The 15,080-nt window shown below is 37.3% G+C and overlaps 1 protein-coding gene across 1 annotated transcript in view; it reads left to right on the top strand.

Annotated features, from left to right (window-relative positions):
- Window positions 1–15,080, top strand: part of CEP192 (centrosomal protein 192) — a 131,654-nt gene that overhangs the window by 80,805 nt on the left and 35,769 nt on the right. Inside the window, exons 22-33 of the mRNA XM_008058924.1 lie at window positions 2,246–2,371; window positions 2,502–2,645; window positions 2,766–2,829; window positions 3,199–3,338; window positions 3,440–3,532; window positions 4,056–4,174; window positions 5,946–6,122; window positions 7,635–7,725; window positions 7,890–8,066; window positions 12,240–12,500; window positions 12,757–12,872; window positions 14,380–14,489. Of these exons, the coding sequence (XP_008057115.1) occupies window positions 2,246–2,371; window positions 2,502–2,645; window positions 2,766–2,829; window positions 3,199–3,338; window positions 3,440–3,532; window positions 4,056–4,174; window positions 5,946–6,122; window positions 7,635–7,725; window positions 7,890–8,066; window positions 12,240–12,500; window positions 12,757–12,872; window positions 14,380–14,489 (1,618 nt within the window). The remainder of the gene's footprint in view (window positions 1–2,245; window positions 2,372–2,501; window positions 2,646–2,765; window positions 2,830–3,198; window positions 3,339–3,439; window positions 3,533–4,055; window positions 4,175–5,945; window positions 6,123–7,634; window positions 7,726–7,889; window positions 8,067–12,239; window positions 12,501–12,756; window positions 12,873–14,379; window positions 14,490–15,080) is intronic.

Here is a 15,080-nt window from a genome sequence, read left to right as displayed (position 1 = left end):
TTGTCTCAAACATACTTTTTTTTTTTTTTTTTGAGTTGGAGTCTCACTCTGTCACTCAGACTGGAGTGCAGGAGCATGCTCCTGGCCACCACAGCCTCGACCTGCTGGGCTCCGGCGATCCTTCTGCCTCAGCCTTCCAAGTAGCTGGAACTACAGGTGTGCGCTAGCTACCACGCTCGGCTAATTTTTTGATTTTATCGTAGAGATGAGGTCTCGCCAAGTTGCCCAGGTGGGTCTCGAACCTGCGGGCTCAGGCAATCTACTCACATCAGCCTCCCAAAGTGCGGGATTACAGGCTGAACCACCAAGCTCGGCTTTTGAGTAATCCTTTAGTTCCAGTTTTTAAAATCCCAATATTACAATTTTTACCAGATTGATCAAGGTATTTGTACATTTTTTTGCTCATCATTGTTTCATGAATCTTCTGCTTTTTCCTCTGTTACCAACTCTGTTATCCGAATTTAAAGTGAACTTTTTTTGTTTGAGTCAGTATCTCACTCTGTTGCCCAGGCTGGAGTGCAATGGCATGTTCATGGCCACCGCAGCCTTGACCTGCTGGGCTCAGGTGATCCTTCCGCTTCAGCCTTCCAAGTAGTTGAAACTATAGGTTCACATTACCACACCTGGCTTATTTTTTGGTTTATTGTAGAGACAAGGCCTCGCCAAGTTGCCCAGGCTGGTCTTGAACCCCTGAGCTCAGGCAATCCTCTCACCTCAGCCTCCCAAAGTACTGGGATTACAGACTTGAGCCCCCCCACGCCCGGCCAACTTATTTTATAGTTTATTTTAGATGTCTAGTTTTGGGGTACTAATGATTCCACTAGTTACTTTTGCTGCGTCTTCCTGATTTTCTTCATGTGGTTTCTAGTTTATTGACATTTTAAAAATTTTAATGTGATCTCACAATTTATCGAGGCTGCTTTTTGCTTTAGGAATCCCATATGTCCTGGTCTTTGGGCACATCCCCAGAGAGTAGTTTGCATAAATACTGGAGGCACTGAAAGCATTAGTGATTTTAGCTTGGGCTCCCATACCTGGAATGGCTGAGGCCCAGGCTTTCACATGCTTGCAAATAATCTTCTAGGCTGTCCATTCCTGGACAGGTTCCTTGTCTCTACAGATATGTGCACAGAGTTTTTCCAGTTCCCCTCTCATTTTTAGAAAGGACACTTCTTGGAAATTCAGGGCTTTATGCATAGATTGCAAATTCCATTCCAGCCTCACTCTGCCCACAACAAGCTTGGAGTCACATCTTCTGTTCCCTGGAGAGCATTAAAGCGCTACCATCTTGGAACAGATCTGAACCCCAGACTTTCACGAGCCACCATGAAAGTCAGCTCCCACTTTGATTTCCCTTTATGTTGTGTTTGACTGTAGCAACAAAAAAAATTGTGTGTATGTGTGTTGATACAGTCAGCCCTCTGTATCTGTGGATTCCGCATCCTTGGATTCAACCAATCTCAAATCAGAAATATTCAGGAAAAAAATGAATGAATGCATTTGTACTGCATATGTAGAACTTTTTTCTCATTATTCCCTGAGCAAGACAGTTTAAAAACTATCATCATAACATTTACATTGTATTAGGTATTATAGCTAATCTAGAGATAATTTAAAGTATAAGGGAGGGTATGTATAGGCTACGTGCAAATACACCCTTTATATTAGGCACATCATGAATTTTGCTATCCTGGGTTGAGGGGGGTCCTATGTTGTCAAGCATGTGTTAGATTCATCTTCCATGTTTAAAGAATTCAATCTGCCATGATAGTAGCACTTGTGTTAAACTTTTGATATGTCTATTTTGATATCATTTTAAGCATTTTCAGTATTGTTAAGAATTCAGATTAAATTTGAAAATGCCAAAATATTCATGATCAGTGATTATTCTAACAGAAGAACTCATTGAAAGGAGATTTATATATTTTATACAATTACCAGTTCATTTTAAGATCTAATAGTCTTTTTGGAATAGCAGCAACTTAATTCCATAATATATTTGGGTACATCGACTACCTCAAACAAATAATTTCACATTTATTTTTGTAGAAAATAAACAGTTGTAAAATAGCTGAGAAAACTTAAGTAAGTTTAATGCTGACTCTTAATTTATGGCTAGGAAAGGCAGTGATGTGAGCATAAGTTGTGCTATTTATTAATATATTGCTCTTTATAAATCAGTCTCCTCTTTTATTTATTTATTTTATATAGAAATTTATGGTTGACCTTTTTCCCCCTCAACTAGGTAGAAACAGAAAAGAAAGATGTTCTTGATTTTGGTGACTTGACTTATGGAGGCTGGAAAGGTCTCCCACTAAAACTGCTAAACAGAACACATGCCATCGTGCCAGTCAGACTGATTATTAATGCAGTAAGTACTAATAATACAGTAGGAAACTGTTTACAGACTACGTTGATCTTACGAAGGTGCGTTTTTTTGTTAAGCAATTTAACATTATATTAAGGGCTTTACTAATGCGGCTTCTTCTGTCTCTGAACAGAATGCCGTAGCCTGGCGCCGTTTCACATTTTCCAAGGAACCTGTTGGCGCTTCTGTGAAAGCTGTTCCTTTTGCTGATGTGATTGCTCAGCGGGCAGGATCTTCTGTCACCAATCACATGATGCCTGCCAGTTATGATGGACAGGTAGAAGGGGTTACGGGACTGGTTTAGAATTAAAGAGGAAGTCAGTTTTCCAAACTGCTTTTCTTTCATTAAGATTTCAATCACAATACTGCTCTACATTTACAAGCGTTTTATTTTTAGGATCCAGAGTTTCTGATGATTTGGGTTCTTTTCCATAGTCCAAGGAAACAAATTGGTTCTTCAGGTATGTTTACATTTTGTGAGAATTGCTTTACTCTATAGCTAAATAAACTACCAATTTGATGTTTATTTCCTGTCTTTTAGTGAATAAGAATACTTCATATAATTTGTCAAGTATTTTATGCTGTTTTGGCTCAATTCTATGTAACCTCACCCAGTGCCACAGAAAACCTTCAGGGACATTTCCTCTTAGTTGATCATCTCCTTTATTATGCCTTTCTCTCTACTCATTTGTATTCTTCTTTTTGTTCTTTAAAAAAAATTTTCTTGCTTAATTTTCTTTTTGACCTTAAGGGCATTGTGTTGGGCTGCTGATGGCATTTAACATTAAATAACTCTCTGGTCTCTGAACTAAGAGAATGAACTTTTATAGAAATTTTAGAGTCAGCAGAAGAATTCTTGGCAAGAGTCGATATAGAACTCGACAGCCCAAACCCTACACCCGTTCTTAGAAGTATTGGCCTCCGAGCAAGAGCCGGAATAGCTAGGATACATGCTCCAAGGGACTTGCAGGTACCCTCAACTCTCCTTTGTGCTGTTAGTGTTTTGTATTCAAGTTGATTTCACTTTATTTGTAACAGTTTTTAAAATATCTGTCTTGCCCTATCCTCTAGACGATGCATTTGTTGACCAGTGTGGCTTCCTCAACAAAGCAGCACTTACCTTTGAAAAATGCTGGGAATATTGAAGTATATTTAGATATCAAGGTAAGAATTTTTATCAGAGTGCTATAAAATAGTCTTTCCTCAGATTTTGAGTTCCTCACCTTCTGAAGCCTGCTGTGCTGCCTGCCCTGTCAGAATGCCTTGAGGATCAGATGAAAGAATTGCTGACAGTTTTTAAGACACTGGGTGTTATACCAAGTATGGAATATACTCTGTGGTACTTCAAAGTCTAATGTCTTGAATGTAAGAAACAAGTTCTAGATTCGTTTCTGAAAAATTTGTATGTCACCCAGCAGCTACATAGAATTGGGGAAGAGTGATCTACACGTGTAGACATTATTTCTGAGACCTATAGGTGAGTGAGAGAGTGTTAGTGACTAGGAATTGGGTGAGATGGGAGATAGGTTTGTTATGGAGAAGGAAGAGGAAAAAGGTACTTGATCCAAGAGAATAGATTAAGTTGAGATAGTGATAGACAGGGAGAAAGGCACTTAAGATAAGAGTAACTGAGTGAAAGCCACATTTTTGTAAGTTGGCATTTAATTATGATGATGTAACTATTTAGGTCCCAGAACAAGGAAGTCACTTTTCAGTGAATCCAGAAAATCTCTTCCTTAAACCTGGAGAAGAACATGACGTTATAGTTTCATTTACTCCAAAGGATCCCAAAGCCTGTGAGGAAAGGTAACATAAAAATGCTTGTAAAGCACGTTTTTACTCATATCTCAAAACTTAGATGTGCTCCAAAATCTACAGCAGGAATGATGATGTACATATATTACTTTACTTAATAAATGGTACAGCTCTGCTTAACCTTCTTCGTTTAGCTTCAGTGGTTTTTCTTTTTCTTTTCTTTTTCACCCAGGCTGAAGTATAGTGGCATAGTCATACCTTACTTGAACCCCTGGGCTCAAGTGATCCTCCCTCCTCTGCCTCCTAGAGTAGCTACAAAGGACTTCAGGTGTGTACCACCCACCTGGCTATTTTTTATTTTAATGTTTTGTAGAGATGGAGTCTTGCTGAGTTGCCCAGACTGGCCTTAAACTTCTGACTTCAGCCGGGTGCAATGGCTCAGGTCTGTAATCCCAGAACTTTGAGAGGTCAAGGCAAGAGAATTGCCTGAGCCCAGGGGTTTGAGACCAGCCTGGGCAACTTGGTGAGACTTCGTCTATACAATATATCAAAAAATTAGCTGGGCATGATAGTGCACGCCTGTGGTTCCAGCTACTTGGAAGGCTGAGGCAGAAGGATCGCCTGAGCCCAGCAGGTCAACACTGGGGTGGCCGTGAGCATGCCACTGCACTCCAGCCTGGGCGACAGAGTGAGACTCAAAACAAAAACAAAACAAAACTTATGGCTTCAAGCGATTCTCTCACACTGGCCTCCCAAAGCACTTATATTACAGGTGTGAGCTACTCTTCTTTTTGTTTCTAAAAATGTCCTTTTAACCAGCTGAATTGCAGTTAAGAAATCATTATTTTCAAGTACATTCTGATAAAGTTAGATAGCAAAACATCAGTTTTGGTGTTTCTCACTAACTGTTTCTCTTTCTCCCAGAAGCCATTGGTTGACCTTGTCTGCTGTTAAAATCCTTTTCCCTACCCCTTTTCTAGGCCGATGACTTTTTGGCACCCAGATCATGAGTGAATATCATCTTATAGTCAGAACACCATTATCATTAGTGTTCGAGCTTGCTTGCATAAGCCTAGCTTAAAGTACACTCTCCTAGCCAGGCTCGGTGGCTCAGCCTGTAATCCCGCGCCTTGGGAGGCTGAGGTGAGTGAATTGCCTGAGCCCGTGGGTTCAAGACCCGCCTGGGCAACTTGGTGAGACCTCATCTCTACAATAAAATTAAAAAATTAGCCGGGCGTGGTAGCGTGCGCCTGTAGTTCCAGCTACTTGGAAGGCTGAGGCAGGAGTGCCGGAGCCCAGCAGGTCGAGGCTGCGGTGGCCGGGAACAGCCATTGCACTCCAGTCTGGGCAACAGAGTGAGACTCCAACTCAAAAAAAATAAAAATAAAAATAAAAAAATAAAGTACACTCTCCTGAGATACTCATGGCTTATCCCTCTGCTTGGGTTACAGAATGCTTTCATATGCTCAGTCTACTCTTACGGGCTTTCACAAGAATAGAAGAGTCTGGCCTGCACTAGTCAGAATGTGCTTGGAATGCTTGCCCTCAACTTCCCTCGGCTCACTTCTCCCGGGAAGCTTTCTTTGATTCTTCCCAAACCTCTCATAAAAAGCACCATGACTTCTCATATCCATCCGTGTAGATGGTATTTGTGATCACCATTTTCCTTTTCTGTATTCTGCTCTGAGTATAAGCTCTAAGGGTAGAACTGTTGTCATATTTGCAGCTCCTAGCTCAGTCTTTTGGACAAAAGAAGCACGTAGGAAATAGTTGCCAAAGAATTGAGTACAGGACATTCAATTCAGACTTCTTTTTTTATTAGGATCCTGAAAATATTTGTGCAGCCATTTGGACCTCAGTATGAAGTAGTGTTAAAAGGTGAAGTTATTTCTTCAGGAAGTAAACCTCTGCCACCGAGACCTTGCTGCTCAGATATTCCATTGATTTTGTCCAACAAACAGTTTCTGTCTTGGGGAGGTGTCCCTCTCAGTAGAACACAGTAAGTGTCAAAGACTGACAAATAGTCCACTATTTGTACATGTATTAGAGCAGACCACAGATCAGTGTTTGGAGAAAATTTTTGTCATACACACACTGTTCAGACTAAGTTGTACAGAACTGGAAAAGCCTTCTAGGTAGACGTGTGTGCCCTTATTCAGCCTTTCCCTTTAGCATATATTCCAATTCCAATTCCATTTCAATTGGCTGTGAAAGCCACATGACTCTTTTGACTAAAAGCATACTGAAGAGGGATTATTACCTCAAACTCACTACTACTCAGTATTTTTCAAAGCTCACTGAGAGACATATTTAGAGAGAGCTGCATGAAGAATACTCAGTCATCCATCCTTCAAAGTGATCTAAGTTAGCTCAAACAACCACATGACTTTAGCAAAATTTAGAGAAGTGCTCTCTATACACTGTGCTTAGACCACACTGAGGCACCCAAGGACGAGGGTGCAGCCTAGGAAATGGGATATAGTATTTACTATAACTGTATTATACAGATTTGTCATTAAAAAGACCTATGGAAGAAACATCTCTCCAATGTCTGTGGCAGGAACAGTTGTACTTCATTCAAGCAATAACTAACTTATTCTTAACTTCTGAGCACTATGGTTCATTTAACTAATGGCATGACTACAGAAACGCTCCTCTCTCACTGCCACTTGATAACTCTACTACTTGAAAACAATAACCACAGTTCTTCACAAATTTACTACTACTACTACTACTGATATTAATAATAAAAATAATAGCTTTATAAACTGTCATTTCTTTCCAGTAAGTCTTCCCACTCCTTGTGCCTGTGGAGGGCTTTTCCCAGAGGCACCAATAGCCGAAGATCAGTTTTTCTATTTTAACACAAAGTGGATGAGGCACAGACCACAACTTAAATAACTTGTTAGCTGCTAATCTTACAATTTTGAATAAAATAGAGATTTACTCATGTATTCTCTATTCTCCAATGAAGAGAGGATTCATATGGTTTCAATGACTGAAGTGAATTCTGTCAGTCAGCTGCCATTTATATGTCCATTCTACTTGGATTGTAGCTTTTTAAAAGTAGGCTTAGTTCAGCATACTATTTAATAAAAAGACTACTTCATTACCATGAGCCTCTAAGCCTAGGACCCCTTGCTTCCTTGAAAGCTTGCTTAATTAAGCTAGGTATACCAGTTATGTGTGGTATTAACTTAATGACTTAATTATTTAATTATTAATTATTGTCATTAAGTTAATACCACCCTGTATAAAAATAAGATCCGCTGTAGACCTATAGCTAGAGAAAGATTAAACCAAAAAGCCTCACTGGTAAGGCTAGTCTTGACCCTGCATTTTCAGGAACATGGAGTTCCAGGATCATGGAGAGAGAATTCCAGGTTGCTGAGATGGCCTATGGAATCAGTCCATTTTTAGACATTGTGGTTGGTTTTAATCAGTTTTTTTTTTATAAGTATAGCAATATCCATCTAGGAAAACCATATTTAAAATGTGTAATTTTTTGTAGGCTTCAGAAACTAGTTTTAAGAAACAATTCTACATCTACAGCCCAACATTTACGACTTCTTATTAGAGGACAAGATCAAGACTGCTTTCAGGTTTGTAGAGTGGTCTCTTGTTCTGTCTTCTGTTTCGTCTGGGTCCAGAACACTCGCATATGCATATGCCATTCTGTGTTGTTATCTTTTAAGAGTTTGTATTAATGGCATGTTTTATTTGCACTACTCCTTTGTCTTATGCAATGATTGTTTTTAAATTGTAGCTTCGGAACACTTTTGGTTCAGAAGAACGATTGACTAGTAACTATGAGATCAGAATTCACCCAAAAGAAGACTCTGTCATTTCTGTATTATTTGCACCTACTCGATTGTCCTGTATGTTGGCTAAACTAGAAATCAAGCAACTTGGAAATCGATCACAACCAGGCATTAAGTTCACGGTAAGATAATTTTATTGTTTTTTCCCTCCTCTGGAATTTACGACATACTGTAACTATTGGTTTAATGTTGATAAATTATATGTATTCTGCTTTATAAAATTGAAAATATGTGGTTATCTAGATTTACAAACAAGTTAGGGAGTAGTTATATGCTTTGTAGAATCGTTAAGTTATAAAAGCAGCCAGCATAGTATTCCTATGAGTAACAATCTCTTCTAATGCTCTTAAGTTTCATTTTACTTTGAGAATTTTGAAATGTACTCTACTTTTCAGGAACACATTTTCGGGTACATTTACATAGAGCTGCTCAAGATACTGTCCGAGTAAATTTTATTATTTCAATTTAGCAAAAATATTGTCTTAATCCTTTTAGTCTGCTATACCCAAATACCACAGACTGGGTGATTTATAATAACTGAAATTTTTTGCTCACAGTTCTGGAAGTTGGGAAGTTCAAGATCAAGGCACCAGCAGTTTCAGTGCCTTCTTATTTTGTCCTCACACAGTGGAAGGGACAAAAGTACTGCCTGCAGCCTCTTTCATGAGGGCCTAATCCCACGCATGAGGTCAGAGTCCTCATGATTTAATGACTTCCAAAGGGCCCACCTCCCACCTCTTAGTACTAGCACACTGGGGATTGGGTTTTAACATACGAATTTTGGGGGATACACCAGCAAGATAGTACAGCAAGTATCTATTGACAGAATTTGCAAGACTCTGTTTTCAGATGCTAGGGATACAAGACGAGAGGGGTTTTTTTGTTTGTTTTTGTTTTTTTAATTGTTTACCTTTTTGTTTGTTGATTCCTTTCTGTAATTTTTAAAAAGGATTTTAAGCCATTTATATAGATACATTCAGAGAATTAGAGAGAAAAATGTTAAATCATTGGAGAAAGGAATAAGGGCAAAGTAGTCAAATTAAATTCAAGCTACATAAAAGTGCATACCTTACAACTGCACAGTTTGGTGGTGGGGCTGGGACTAAAATTTTAGTTCTATTTCCTACTGTCAAAGAATGGGATAAATTACAAGATTAGCAATATGTAAAAGAAGTTTAAAAAGTTAGATATTATGGCAAATTTAGCTTTATTTGACACTGGAGCTTGACATGTTTTCTGTGAAGTCACTTGATTGGCCCCATGAACTGTGGTGGGCAATGTTGTTTAAAGATGTAAGTGGTATTTCCACAACCGGCATCCTTTCCTGTGAACCCAGGACACAGTGCCACAGCACTCATGCACAGGGATGCAGCACTCTCTGGTGATCTGGTTTCATGTAAGGATAAAGCTTGATTTGTGGAGGGGACTAAGTGGGCTGTATCTTTCAGATTTCCTGAATATTCTGATTAGATTCTGGTTTACTAGCCAAGATTTTGAGGTTATTCTTAAGGAAGAATCTCTAGAGAAATAATAAATCTCTGATAGGGTAAAACCATTTGATTTGCCAGTCAACCAGTAGAAGTTCGTGCTTGACATTCTCCTGAGACAAACTAGGATCCTAGTGATATTTCTACCTTTGTAGGTGACCACCTCGCCTTCTCACAGAGGTGGGCTGGGTAGGGTTCGCTTGTGGGTCGTAGATGCATGTGACTTATTTCACAGGAAGACTCAGACTATTCACATTGCTAAATCTTTGTAAAGATAAAGTAGCTTGGCAGAGTGGTGGAAAAGCTCTTAACACTAGGGATGAGAGAATCCAGGGAACCTGCCCCATCTCTTGTACTTACACTCATCTTGGATCTGTCACGTCACTGTCTCAATCTGTGAACTGCAGCTGTTTGCTATCCCAGCCTCCCAATTTGATTCTGAGGAACAAATGAAATGATCTGAGCTTTGAATACCATAAAGCATGATGATACTGCAATAAAAATGTATTTATTATTGGTGGCATACTGAGTCTGTGCCAGGCACTACTCTTAATCACTTTGTGGATGCTGTAGTCTGAATGTGTTCCCAAAATTCATGTGTTGCAAACTTACTCCCCAGTGCAGCAGTGATGGGAGGTGGGGTTTTGGGGAGGTGTTTAGGTCATGAGAGTTCTGCACTCATGAATAGATTAATGCCCTTAGAAAGAATTTGAGGGAGGAAGTTTGTCTGGCCCTTGCCCTCTGACACGTGAGGACACAGTGTTCCTCTCCTCTGGAGCACACAGGATTCGAGGCGCAATTTTGGAAGCAGAGAGCAGTCCTCAACAGGTGCCAGCACCATGATCTTGAACATCCAGCCTCCAGAACTCTGAGAATTTATAAATTGCCCAGTTTGTAGTATTCTCTTATAGCAGCAAAGACAGATGAAGATAGTGGATTATCACATTTTCATCTTCAAAACAACCTTCTGAGATAATGCTGCTTTCTTCTTGTGGAAAAAGAGAGATGCATTGGCCATGCATCTTACATGCTAGTCAGTGGTGGGCCCATGTTCAGATTCAGGCTGTCTGAATGTAGATCCCAAATTGTCTGTTGTGTAGTCTCCAGGGTGCTAATAATAGCTCTGTGTTTTGTAGTCATCTAGAACCACGGTTTGCAGCTTGTGTTACCCCCAGGGGACACTTGACAGTGTCTGGAAATGTTTTTCCTTGTTGTAACTGGAAGCAGGATAAGAGTGCTACTGGCACCTCATGGGTAGAGGCCAGGTATGCTACTAAACATCAGAAAAATCACAGGACAGGAAACCCTACCACAAGAAATGATATAGCTCACAATTTCGACAGTGCTGAGATTAAGAGCAGTAGTTTTTCCTGCTTAATGTTTGGAATACTGGTATTAGTCAGATTTGTTTTCTGTAATCATGTGGTTTTTTTAAACCTTTTTCTCAGTAGTAGTTTGTAATTCCTTAGACTTTGAAAACATAGGAAGAATACTTGTGTGTTTTCAGAGTTACCTTTTCCCTATTATTTTCTATTTTGTTTCATACATAAAGTTTACTTGTATGTTTCTGTGGTAAGCAACAAAATTAATATGTTTTGACTGTTAAAACTACCAGAGGTCACTTAAAATGAGGTAGGATATGTGGGAGCTTTAGATCTGAACCCCTTTGAAATGCTATTTATACTAAAAGGCAAGTCAATGCAAACTGATGAGGAGCATAACTTTAATTTTTAAAAATGTTAAAGCATGTAGTACAACTCAAAATAAGTTACTGGTGTTTTCAAGTTTATAAGGGATTCTTTGGAACCTATATTAATACAAGTTGAGTTCCCTAACCCGTACATTTGTAATCCATAATGCTCCAAAATGAGAAACATTTTAAGTGTCAATATGGCATTCAAAGGAAATGTTCATTGAAGCATTTCAGATTTCATACTTTTTTTTTATTAGGAATGGTCAACTGGTATAATGCAACTATTCCAAAATCCAAAACACTTCTGGTCCCAAACATTTTGAATATATTCAATGTGTAATTAGGAATGCAAGGTAATTTTTAAAGATGTGCATTTTAAAGAGAATGGAAAATTTCTAACAGGACAAATATTTTCCTTACCTTCTTATTTATGGAATGTATTCTGTGAGCCCTTGCTCCTGGGAAGGGCTGAGCCTTATGGAAGCAGTAGCAGATGGCATCCCAAAGCCTGGCTCCAGTCTGCTGCTTCCCCCATTGCCAGTATGTCTGTCCTTGAAGAGTTGTTGGAGTCTTTGTCTTCTGTGGAGTCCCTTTTGCGTGCTTCTCTCTGATGATGGCTAAACCAAACACTAAGAGGGTTATATGATAATCAATTCCCCTCCCCCAGCATTTTATTGTGAAGATTTTTTAAATTACTGAGAAGTTGACAGAATGATACAGTAAACACCCATAGGCCCCATCACTGAAATTCTACTTTAACATTTTACTATATTTCTTTTCCCGCATATCTAACTGTCCATTAGTTCATCTTTCTAAAAATGCATTTCAAAATGAATTACGTTACCATATTTTATTCTAAAAGCTTTTAAAGCATATCTATAGTAATCTTTTTATTCTTAGCATATCAGAAGGTATATAGTTTTACAGCTCTTTGGTTTGTTTTTCCCTTAAGACAAAATGTTTCATATACTACTGGACTGGAAATAGAGTAACTACTAGTCAAAGTATACAAACATTAAAATTTTTAATTGTATTAGCTCTTTCTGTATTTTCTTTTGACTATAATTGTCTTTCTGCTTACATAAAAATAATTTTGGATGTATATATTCTTTTAGATACCTTTGTCTGGATATGGAGGAGCAAGTAATCTTATTTTGGAAGGTGTTAAAAAATTATCTGACAGTTACATGGTAACAATGAATGGCTTAATACCAGGCAAAGAAAGTAAAATTATGTTTTCTGTCCGCAACACTGGCTCTCGAGCAGCTTTTGTTAAAGCAGTAGGTTTTAAGGATTCGCAGAAGAAAGTTTTGCTGGATCCTAAAGTATTGAGAATTTTTCCAGATAAATTTGTGCTCAAGGAAAGAACACAAGAAGTAAGTATAAAAGTCTCTGAATGAAAAACATGAGCTTGTTTTTAGATTAAATTAATAATTATGTATTTTATGGTCACGAGCTAAAATAATATTTGAAAATAATGTAGTAGTGGAAGTGCTTACCCGGTCATCTTAGAAATGCCATACATATGCACTTGTGTCTATAGTGAATGCTCATGAAACTGTTTATTTCAAAACGAAATGACTTAAGAAAAATATATACTATTTACTCCTGATTTTTTTTTCTTGGCATCAGGATGTTACTTTAATATATAATCCATCAGACAGAGAGAGCAATTATAAAACTGCAACAGAACTGTCAACTATATACTTCTTTGGTGGAGATGAAATTTCAAGACAGCAGTATCGAAGGTAGATTACCTGTCTTAGACAATAGTGGGAACCATTCAGTGAAATAGTGAAGTCTTCAATGGTTTGGGATTTGGAATTTTTATAACATGTTTTATTATTTATTAATGAGCTAGTAGGTGAAAAATCATGATAGAATTTGTGTGGCTGATAATCCACCATGATGTGAAGGAAAATAACTGTAGGAAACTCATCTGCTATATTCCCTTAGAATGTGCCTTCTTTTCTAGACGTATGTTTACTCTGTAGGAGCATCGTACTTCATCATTGGACTGTATTTTTAATGCACTCTTGAGGATATAACGAGTAACAAGAGATCAATTTCAGAAAAGGTTTAAGAACTGCTGAAAGATTATATTGCATAAACACACCTGCTAATTTGGGATATTTCTGGGAATGCTGTGAATTTGAAGAGATCAAGTTGTATTTTAGAAATGTCTAGGATGTTTAACTTGTAGCTACTTAAAGCATGCACTTCCATAAAATCTGATACATCTAATTTAAATTTAGCTTAAGATGCTGAACTGTTCACAAATGTAGGATATTGATTTGAATTTTAGGTGTGATTTAAACATAAGTTACATTTTTTATGTGTTGAATTCTGGATTCTTTTATTATAAAATTTAATTTGCTAGATTAGAAGACTTGAATATAAGTGAAGCTCATGACATTTCATCTGTTAGTAAGAAGTCATTCAAAATAGGGGCGTAGGTGCATAGGTGAATATACCAGTGTTTACTTCTTCTGACCCTTTGGCTCCTTTGCATTTTATTCTGTTACAGAATTTGGGAAATTGTTTTGTTTTTAATTTATTAAGGGTCATTGGAATGTTTAAAAAGAGGGAATTTGATGATGACTAGCTACATGATGTTAGAGCAGACCAAATGTGAAGAGCTCACCTTTGAACCTGGTTTTGTTTCTTAATTATTTTAGAAATAGAAACTGACATTTGGAGAAATCAGACTTCCAGATACTCTGATATTCTTCTTTCTGCCTCTCAGAAGAGAGTTCCTCTTTGCCGTAAAATTACCGTAATGAGATTTACCTTGTGAAAATCTGAATAGTATAGAGAAATTTATATTTCAATTTTATCACCTCAAAGATTCTCTGGAAGTGACCACATATACATAGTTATGTAGTAAATTAAATATTTTCTTCTGAGTCTTATTTTTTTAGCCCGTCTTTTTTTTTTTCCTGAGACAAATGTCTAGCTCTGACCAAATTATCACAAAAAAACGAAAATGTAAGACCTGAAAGGACTCTAATTTTACTTTTTTTTTGCTCTTATATTAGGAATTCTTGTTTTGATGTTAATATTTAACTGAAATTGATAATTTTACTACCATGTATAACTTTTAAGTGAACTTCCAAAATAGGTTTTCTTTTAGATTTGAGATCTATGTACTAATGTATCATGCTGGTAGTGGGATTTGCCAAATACATTAATGAAAATTTAATGAAAGTAATTTTATATATAAAATCACTTCTGAATAAAAATCTCTCCTGGCAGAGCCCTGTTGCATAAACCAGGGGTTATAAAACAGATACTTCCAGAACATAGTGTACTACAAAACATTACTTTTGCTGAAACATTTCAAGATGAGCTATCAATAACTGAAGGTAAGAATTTCAGCATATCTTTGTGTCTTATATCTTTTGGGTCATTTATAGTATTATCTGTGGCCAGTGATGTGATGTAAGAAGGAAAAGTGTTAGTTTAGATATGATGTCAGGCCATGTTTGAACTATAGCTCTGCTGTATGACTTGGAACAAATTACATCCCTGAAATTCAGTTTCCTTATCTGTAAAATGGGAAGTAAAGTGACACGTAGCTTCTCATCCATAGAGTTATGAGGATCAGATAAAAGAGTTTTGTTATATAATTGTTAAATTTTTAAAATATATTACTGAACTTATTCTCTGAATGGCTTATAAACAGAAAAAGGAGAATGGTCATTATTTTTTTTTTTTTTTTTTCAAGTTAATAGCATCAGTTTAATGTGATATTCCATCATTTTGCTCAGAATAAATCTGCTTACAAAGTGAATAACTATTGAATAATATGGTGCCAATTCTTTTAACTTTGAGATATAATAACCCAATGTTTCCAACACTTGTCTTTTTTTCCTGTAAACTCAAGATACAGAAAGTTGAATTAATTGCATCCTTAAAATCATAGTAAATGCTCATAATTCTTCAGTACAAGACCA

The sequence above is a fragment of the Carlito syrichta genome, unplaced genomic scaffold, assembly GCF_000164805.1.
Source record: "Carlito syrichta isolate Samal-C Ts95f unplaced genomic scaffold, Tarsius_syrichta-2.0.1 Scaffold303652, whole genome shotgun sequence".
Lineage (NCBI taxonomy): Eukaryota > Metazoa > Chordata > Mammalia > Primates > Tarsiidae > Carlito > Carlito syrichta.
The sequence above is the reverse complement of the archived record's forward strand: the minus strand, read 5'-3'. Positions and strand labels throughout refer to the sequence as shown.